We start from the raw sequence: 9,429 nt of genomic DNA, 5'->3' as shown, positions 1-9,429 counted from the left end.
TGGATACTAATTAAATATCAAGCAAAAACACCCCTTTCATCTCTTCTGCTTTCTTTTATTTTTATGGTAAAATGAGGTTGAGTGCAAGGAGTGGTACCTGAGTTCCCCAGCAAAGTATGGGACAAAAAGTTTGAGCATCTTGACTAAGCTGAAACATAAAAATCACCAAGACATAAAACTGATCCAAGCAAGCCATAAAGACACTGCCTTTGCCTCAGAACTTGGACTATAATCTGCTGCCCTGGAACAAAATCCAGACATAAATCAGCCTCCACTATATTTTTACCCACCTACGAAATTCTTCATTTCTGCCCGAAATGTTTCTGACAGTGAATGATTCCACTCTCCCCCACTCCTGCTCTGAGAAGGTGCCCTCAGGGCGGCAGTGGGAGTCCAGATCTGGGCCCCACAGGTCAGGCAAGCCCAGGATGGGACAAGGGATGGAAGACCTGACTCAAGGGGCTTCATGACAGATGACTCAGGCTGTGGCTAGCCTGTACAGTGCTTTTGTTGAAAACGGAGCCCCCTGTAGGCACAGGAGAGCATCCCACCTGGGGTGCTCTCTCCCCCACCTTCACGGAATCCAGTCTCCATTATCCTCCAGCACCCACAGCCTTGACAATACCCACAGCTTTTTCCTGAGCTCCTAATTCCTCCATAGTAAGAACCAGACAGCTGACATTTAATTATATAATGTCTGGGATTCACTATTTCATGTTGTCAGTCTGTCTCTCTAATTAGATTGAAGATATCTTGAGGGTAATGGTTGTTCTAATTTTATATGTCTGCCTCATAGCCAACAAGGTGCCTTATGTCTGGGCACTTTACAAATAACAGGGTCATTAAAAACAGAATTTGAGGGTGTCTAAGCTCTCTAGTTCTCCCCCCTGTGCCCATTTCACAGATGAGGAAATGCAGAGCCAAAGAGGAGGCTTGACCTGCCCAGGGTCATTCAGTGAGAACCTGGCCTACCCAGGAATAAACCCAGTTCTCCTGTTGCCAATGTAGTGCTTGCTCTACTTCCCTTAAACACTTCACTCTAAAACTCCCAAATAGAAAGTTCAGAACCACAGCTCACTAAAGAACAAAGACAGACAGACAGACAGCTGGTCCACAGTAATCCATCTGCGTGTGGGCAGAATTTCCAGCACAAAGCCAGGTCGAGCTGCAGCAGGCTCAGCAAACAGCCCCCGCGGGAATCAAAGCTGGTCATTGTGTGGACCGGGATGAAAGGACTTCGGCAGGTTACCTGGGGCCCTTTCAGCTTCCCCCCAGCACCGCAGGGGTCAGCACTATCCATAATGTCTGGGCACACGAAACCCAGGATTGATGGTCTCGGCAGGAAGGACTAGTAGAGGCAAAGGGCATCTCCTCTCTAGGGAGAGACACTTTTATATGTTGGGGGCTGCCTTTGGCAGTGAACTAAGCACCCTTGATAGCAGGAAACAACCCAAGTGTTTGTCCCTAACTCCTAACAACAGATACTTTACAATAGCGTCAAATCTGATAAAAACCAACATCAAAACAATAGTCAAAATACAAACGGTGACAACTGCTAAGCGAAACCCTGTAACGAAAAACTGGCAGCGGGTGCATGGGGCCTGCTGAATCTCTCCTGATCACTCACAAGCCACAGCGCCCACCGCTTAGTAATTGTCACAACGGCCCTACAAGCCTTGCCCACCAGCTGGTACTCCAGACATGGGAACCGAGGCCCAGCTCACCTAAGCACCTCGCCCCCAAACCACCGCTACTAAGTGGCGACGCTGGGATTGGAATCCAGGTCCGTCTCATTCCCAAGCCCCCCCTTTCACACTCTGGGACTCTCACTCCAGCCCCACGGTAAGTAGTGGCCCCATTATGAGAACCAGGGGACAGGTGAGGTTTGGAAAATTGGAGGGGGAAGGAGAGCTTGCCCATTATTTCAGGGGGGGTGGGGGAGAAAGACGAGGGACCGACATGGAGCTCGCCCAGATCTCCCTGGCTTTTTTGGGGTGCCAAACGAACGCAGAAGGAGCCACTTCTAAAAGAACACAGTGTTTTTCTTTCTCTTCTCACCTCCCCTGGGCCCGGGCCTGTGATAATTGGGAAGCACAGAGTCTGTTTTTTTTCTGGGACTGGAACCAACGCTGCAAAGACTGTTCTGACAAGAGATGCTGCTGACTGACAGCCGATGCCCCCCGTTCTGGAGGAAGTTTCTCCCGCGCTGGGCCTGAGGCTGCCGCCTGCTCAGACGGCATTTACTGTGCTTTTCCTCGGGGGCCTCTGCCAGCGGCCAGGTGGGATGGCATCTGGGTCCCCCCAGCTCTCTCATCCCACGACTCCATCAAGATGAGAACCAAACCTGGAAACATCCACGGAGAGAGGACTGGTCTGAAAATCAGGAGCTCTGATTCCGGTCCCATATTCTTCGACCCCATTCATTCCACTTGCACAAATTTATCTTTAAAAACTCAGAAGGGCCCGGCTGGGCGTGGCTCGGCGGTTGAGTGTGGACCTAGGATCCAGGCGATCGGGGTTCAATTCCTGGTCAGGGCACGTGCCCAGGTTGTGGGCTCGATCAATGACTCTCTCATCATTGATGTTTCTCTCTCTCTCTCTCCCTCTCCTTTCCTCTCTCTGAAATCAATAAAGATATATTTAAAAAAAATAAAAATAAAAAATAAAATAATAAAAACTCAGAAGGACAGAGCTATAGATGCAAAGATGTTGGCTTTAGCATTATTTGGAGGTGGCTTGGTGGCAGATGCGGCCTCGCAAACGGTGGTTGCGAAGGCTCAGGGAACCGTCGTGACAGCGTCTTACAAACTGCACTTCAATGTCCATTAAGGGGTCAAGAAATAAACGGAGTAGGCCTCCTGCCACCGACTTTTTTATTTTAATAAAATAGGCTGGAACAGAGACGCTCGGAGTGCGTCACAGGTGGGAAAGGTGTTTATCAGGAAACATGGGTGCCCGGTGCCGGGGTGACGCGACCCACCTGCAGCGCCCGGGCCCGCGGGGCCCTGCGGGGAGGAGGAAGCCCGGAGGGAAACACGCAGGAACAAAGGCACGAACTTGGCGTTAACAGTGCTAGAATAAAGGATGCTTTTAGGTTTTCTGGGTTGTTTGTGGGCAAAATAACACAGGACAAAAAGGAGGAATGACAACGGAAGGTCATTATCAGATGCCGACAGGCCAAGGGGCCTGAGGCAGGGCTTCCTGCAGCAGCGGGGCTTTGAAGGTCGGGCAGGATTTAAATGGAGGGGGTGCGGGCGCAGGCTGGCTTCCAAGTGTGCAGGGCGGTCACTACAGGGATGAAGGGAATGAAGAAGAAGGGGTGGAAAAAAGTCTCTCGGTGCCGCAAAGTGGCTTTGAATCAGTAAGGAAAGGGGCAGCTCTACTCCCGGGCGGGCGGTTATTCCTCCCGGGCCCTGCAGGGATCTGTCCTCTGTGCAGCCCCAGGCGGAGGCAGCAAACTACAGGTTGCCCCTCATAAACATGGCCGCGCCACGCGGGCCACGCCCCTCAGTAAGATGGCGACCACCAGTAGCCCCACCCCTACAGCCTCGGTAGCCAATGAGGGAGAAGCACGCGTGCTTGCGCATGCGTGGTGCCCCCAAGGGGGCGCGTCCAATAATGGCTTGGGGATCCCGGCAAGTAACATGACTAAAAAGAAGCGGGAGAATCTGGGCGTCGCTCTGGAGGTGAGGGGAGAAGTGGGGTGGGCCGCACCGCTGGTTGCCCACTCCCCGCGGCGGGGTAGTGGGTCGGCCCGCGCAGGTTGGAGGAGGGGCTTGAGGGAGGCAATTAAGGGCGACGCGGGTTTGGGAGACAGACCCGAGGGTCGCAAGAGGGCCCCTGTGGGTCCCTGGAGTTGAGGGACAGGATGGGGAAACCGAATGCTGGAGAGCTGGAGGGAAGGGGACCTCCAGAGTGGGAGAGACAGGGAGGTGAACGGGAGCCCCAGAGAGGGCGGGACAGGAAATAAGGAGGCCCTGGAGGAGACGTTTAATCACCCAAAAGGGGCTGCTAGTCGGAGGTGAGGGGGACCCTAGAGGTGTAGGGACGTGTAGAGCAGGGACTCTTATAGGTTAGGAGCCTATACTGTTTATTGTATTTGTAGTGGCTTAACTTTACTATGAGATGGGAAATTTTTCCTCTAGGGTACTGAAGCTTGTAGCTTGAAAATTACTTTGGGAACTTGCGGGAATTTGTAGAGAATTGTGGAATGGTGATGTTCCCAAATTGCTTAAAAATAATTTGCTGCGCCCTGGTGGGTCCGCTCAGTTAACTGGAATGTCCTACCTAAACCAAAAGGTTGTGTTTGATTCCCAGTCAGGGCACATATGGGAGGCAGTCGATGGATGTTCTCTCTCTCTCCCTCCCTCCCCCTTCCTCTCTCTAAAATCAATAAAAAGTCCTCAGGTGAGGATTAAAAAATAGTAAGAATAATTTGGTGCATACGGAAGGGAAAGAAAATTAATGCATAGTGAGCAACAGCTATATGCTACTTTGCATTCTCAGTTAATCCTCACTACAAACCTGTGAGATTTTTACAGATGAAGAAACTGAGGTGTCGAGTAGAGCCAAGGTTCAAGCGGTGGAGGAGCTGAGAATCAAGCCGGTGATTTGTCTTCTAGTGCATCTTGTTTCCAGTGTGTTACAGTTCCCTTAGATCACCTCCCAGATGTTACAGTTCCCTTAGTCACCTCCCAGAGGTTCCATCCCTGGTCAGGCGCATAGGGAGGCAACCAATCAATGTTTCTGTCCCACATTGATCTCTCTCTCTCTCTCTCTCTCTTTCTCTCTCTCACACACAATGAAGAAAATATATCCTTCTGTGAGGATTAAAAAAAGAAAGAAAGAGGGTAATAGACTTCTTGAGCTTACTATCAGTTCAGTGCTTCTCAAACTTAAGGCTGCATTAAGAATCATTTGTAGAGCTTTTTACAGTGGAGAGTTGAATTCTCCCCCACCTGGAGTAATTCGTTACGACTTGGGTGTGTTGTATTTTTGGTGGGGTGGGAAGTGGTATTTTTAACAAATAATTTCAGGGGTTTTTAATGGATTGAGAGAGAGAGAAACATTGATTTGTTGTTCCACTTATTTATGCAATCATTGGTTGATTCTTGTATGTGCCCTGACTGGGGGAACCCACAATCTTGGTGTATCAGGATGACACTTCTAACTAAATGAGCTACCCAGCCAGGGCCAAATAATTTGTTTTTAACAAGCTACACACACCATGCTGAAGCAGGAGGTTTTAGTACCACCCCTTGAGAAATAACAGCCTACTTGGTAGGAAAAAAAGGTTGATGAAAATATGAATCTCCTCTGAAAGAGAATAATAGATGGTAAAATGAGAAGCACTATGTAGTGGGAAGAGTATGGACTTTATAGTCTGTATTAGGATATGATAAGCTGCTATAAAAGGAACTTAAAAGTCAGTGGTTTCAAGAACAAGAAAAGTTTTTTTTCTAACATGCTAGAGCAGGGATGGGCAGACATTGTCTCTAAGGTTCAGATAGTAAATATTTGAGACTTTGTGGGCGATACAGTCTCTGTTGCAACTACAGTCGATCCTCATTATTCATGGAGTCTGTCTTTGTGAATTTGCCTACTTGTTAAAATGTATTATTTGTAACCCCAAAATTAATACTTGCAGTTATTCATGGGCAAACTCAAAGCAGTAAAAAATTTGAGCTCTGACCAGTGTGGCTCAGTGGTTATAGTGTCGTACCGAGGGGTTGAAGGTTCAATTCCTGGTCAAGGGCATGTACCTGGGTTGCAGGTTCGATTCCCTCCTGGGCAGGTGCAGGAGGCAACCAATCGATATGTCTTTCTCACATCGATGTTTCTCTCCCTCCCTCCTTTCCACTTTCTCTAAAAAAAAAAAAAATCAATGGAGAAAGTATTCTTAGGTGAGAATTAACCAAAAAAAAAAATTAAAAAAATTGAATCACGTGAGGGCCATGTATCCCCCTAAGGCTGAAGAGGGCAGTGTTCTGCCTTCTTATTTCAATTTTTATATGATAAACAAGTGTCCTTTTTGTGGTCTATTTAGTGCCACATTTTTTGTAATTTTGTGCTTTTTGTTGGTCACTTTGTGGTTTAAAATGGCCTTCAAGTGTAGTGCTGAAGGGCTATCTAGTTTTCCAGAGTGCAAGGAGTCTTCATGTGCCTTACAGAGAAAGTGTGTGTGTTACTTTGTTCAGGTCTGAGTTATAGTGCTGTTGGCTGTGAGTTCAATGTTAATGAATCAAGAGTATATGTTACATTAGGTCTTTTGAAACAGAAACACACACAAAACAAGGTTTTGTATTGATCAGTTGATAATGTTGTGACCAGAGGCTCACAGGAACCTAACCTGGTTCAGTATTTGCTAACCATTTTCGGTGGCAGCTTTATAGAACATAACTACCACAAATAACATGAATCAACTATACTCAGGCTGTCTTAGCACAAAAGCAGCCAGAGATAGTATGTAAATTAATGGGTGTGGGTATGTTGCAATAAAACTTTATTTACAAAACAGGTGGTGGGCCATATTTGGCCCATCAGCTATAGTTTGCCAAGCCCTGGTCTAGAGTACTAGGACAGTAGTGGTTCTGCTGTATTCCTTCCATCTTGTGGCTCTGCCTTCTTCTAGGACCTTGTTGTCACCTCATGAATGAAACCAGGCCGCACCCCATTGATGTGTCCACTGGCAGGGAAAGAAAGAGTAAAAGAAGCACACCCACTGTCTTAAGAGTACTGGGCCTAAAGTGCCCACTTTCCATTGGCCAAGATACAAGCTAAGAAGCGAGGCCTCACCTAACTGCAGGGGGAGACTGGGAAATACATTCATTAACTAGGAGGCCACATGCCCAACTACAGCTTGATTGCTGTGGAAGAAGGGGCTAGTGTGTTTTCGTGGACATCCCACAGTCTACAGATTGCAACTTAACTCACAGTGTGGTTTTGAGGATTAAATGAGAAAATCTATTTAAAGTGTCTAACACATACCTGATGGTGGTGTGATCAACAAACAGTGCTCTTTATTAGCAGCCTTTGTGGTTCTTTTGCATCTTTTTATCATGGCTACGTCAACTCCCTTGTTTGGACTTTAGTTTCCTAATCTGTAACTTCACTAGGGGTTACAGACTCACTGTGGTCCAAATACAGATGACAGATGCCTGTTGTTTGGCTGCCGTGGTTTTAAAAGTGTTTTGAATTTGGTGGGGCATATGCTCTAATACCACCTTATACCAGTCACATTTGCCAATACTTTTTTTTTTTTACATATCAATACCAATATAGATATTTACATTTGCCATCGTTATCTCTAGGGTTACTTTTTGCTTGGATATTATAAGAGTTGAGAACTGTAACTGCACCTTAGAAAAAGTTTGGCATCTGGCTGTCTCTTCACCTTGTTCCTCCTTTGTCCTCAATGGGTCTGAGTATTGAATGTTCACTGATGCTCAGTAGCAGTAGATACTGTCCTCATTAAAAGGCGTGTGCTTAGAGCCAATGAAGTGGTGATTTAATCAAAAATGTTTGTTAATCTGACGAGAGCAATAAAACCCCCGCAAGTGAGTGATCTCAGCACCTGCAAAGAGTCTCCACTTGTTGTAATGAAGCAATTACAGAGCAGGCAGCATTCACCCCAAGGGCTAGCTGGGCCAGCTGTACCAGGCAGTCACCTCCCAGGACAACCAAGGCACCTCCTGTCCTCCCCCCACTCATGGCTCCTCTCAAGACCTTTTTATCCAACTCATTTGACATCTTGTGAGATTTCAGAGTTGGAAAAAACTGGCTATGAGTTTTAGCTTCTGAGAGTTAATTCTGAATTGCAAGAAAGAATTACAATTCAGACAAGAAATCACCATCTCTGGTACTGATTTTAATATTGTGTGGGAGGAGGGGGAAGTTGTATTTCAGTCTAAACTGATAGGCAGATTCTGGCTGAGAGAAAGGTTGCATTTCAGTCTAAAGTGATAGGATTTTGGCTGATGTAAAACCTGTTTATGTTTTTAAGTCTCTGATAGTAATGAGCTGTTACTTGGTCATTGTGCTTTTCTTTTGAAGCTGGACCATTCAACTTGATGTCTGTAGATGTTTCAACAGCCAGTTGTCTTAACAGATGTGCAATGTCTTAGCTGACATCTTAAAGGAAGTACTTGGTTGGATCTGTTCCCTAGTACAAAATCTATCAGTTTGGAAAGCTTTTTGCTACAGGTTACAGAAAACTGACCTCAGTTTTGTTTTGTAAACAAATAGGAGTATACTTTTTCCCCGGTCGCAGGAAATTTGGAGGTTGGTGGCATTGGTTCAAAAGCTCAGCTAGGTCAGGGCTGGTATTTCTGCATTCTCTTAGCTGTTTCCTCATAGTCACAAGATAGCTGCCCAAGTTCCAGTCATCATATCCAACTTTAAATGAGGAAGAAGGAGAAAGGAACTATAACACTCTTTGTCCCTTTTATAAGCAAAGCATAAGCCCTGCCAGGAATCTCCTAGACTTCTGGAACATCTTATTGGCCAGAACTGGGTCATGATCACTGCTAGCTGCAATGAGGCTGGTAAAGCATCTGTTGAGCTTTTCTAATTTCTGTAGTGGACTTGGGCAAAGGAGAGATTGGTAGCCGATGCTGTGTTGGCCAACTAATAGTATCTGCAATAGGGAATAAAAGTTAATGGGAGTCGTTTAAAATTTACTGGAATCCATATCAGAAAAAGAGGCCCAGATCAGTGACGATTAGGTTGAGGTGGTGGGTTGAGAGGAGAAAATGGCCTAGACAGGATGAGCACCGGAGGAAAGGAGGCTTCACACTTTAATTATTTGTTTAATGTCAGCGCTCCTGTTGCCGTAAGCTCCCTGAGGGGAGGGAGGGGCAGAAGCCCTAAGTGTGGATGAAGTCAGTCTGAGTTCTGGAGCCGGCTGTGACGGGAGCCTACCAGTTTTCTGAGACAAGGGCTACAAGCAGCTCAGTGGACTGTCAATAAATATTTACCTAGTTGGCTTGAGTGGCTAGAGGAGGCACTTGAACCCTTGTCTCTGACATCTGGGCCCAGTTGAAGGGCTTGCTGATCAGAGGTTAGGAGGCCACAGTGGAGCATGCAGTTGAGGCTGCCTTGCTGGGGTGCTGCCCAGCCAGGGGCTGGGAGAAAGGCTTGCAACATGCGGAGACTGTTCAAGGGCCGCTGACCATTAAATGAGCCTCACCTGCTGCCAGGCGCAAGCGACAGGTCACCACTGGGCAGGTGATTTCTCTCGGCAGCCTGTGTCTGGCTCCGCTCCACTTGACGGGGGTCAGGAGACTAAAACCTCATTACCTAACACGGCTGGATGTCAGCATGTGTGGAGTGGCTGTTTGCCAGCATCTTAATTAATGAATTCATAAGGCGCGGGGTGGATGCCAGTTCTTGAAAAATGCTTCCAGCCTTTCAGCGATGAAGAAGCTTTTG

At 47.0% G+C, this 9,429-nt stretch overlaps 1 protein-coding gene across 3 annotated transcripts in view; it reads left to right on the top strand.

Annotated features, from left to right (window-relative positions):
• The first annotated feature begins 3,605 nt into the window (after positions 1-3,605).
• CCDC167 (coiled-coil domain containing 167) overlaps positions 3,606-9,429 on the top strand; it is a 28,277-nt gene continuing 22,453 nt past the window's right edge. For all 3 annotated transcript variants that reach the window (XR_013999045.1, XR_013999046.1, XM_081140690.1), the window contains exon 1: positions 3,606-3,686. Coding sequence is in view for 1 of the 3 variants with exons in the window: in XM_081140690.1 (XP_080996816.1) it covers positions 3,645-3,686 (42 nt within the window). In the remaining 2 variants the exon portion in view is untranslated. The remainder of the gene's footprint in view (positions 3,687-9,429) is intronic.

This window comes from Miniopterus schreibersii (assembly GCF_964146895.1).
Source record: "Miniopterus schreibersii genome assembly, chromosome: 6".
Taxonomy (NCBI): Eukaryota; Metazoa; Chordata; class Mammalia; order Chiroptera; family Miniopteridae; genus Miniopterus; species Miniopterus schreibersii.
The sequence above is the reverse complement of the archived record's forward strand: the minus strand, read 5'-3'. Positions and strand labels throughout refer to the sequence as shown.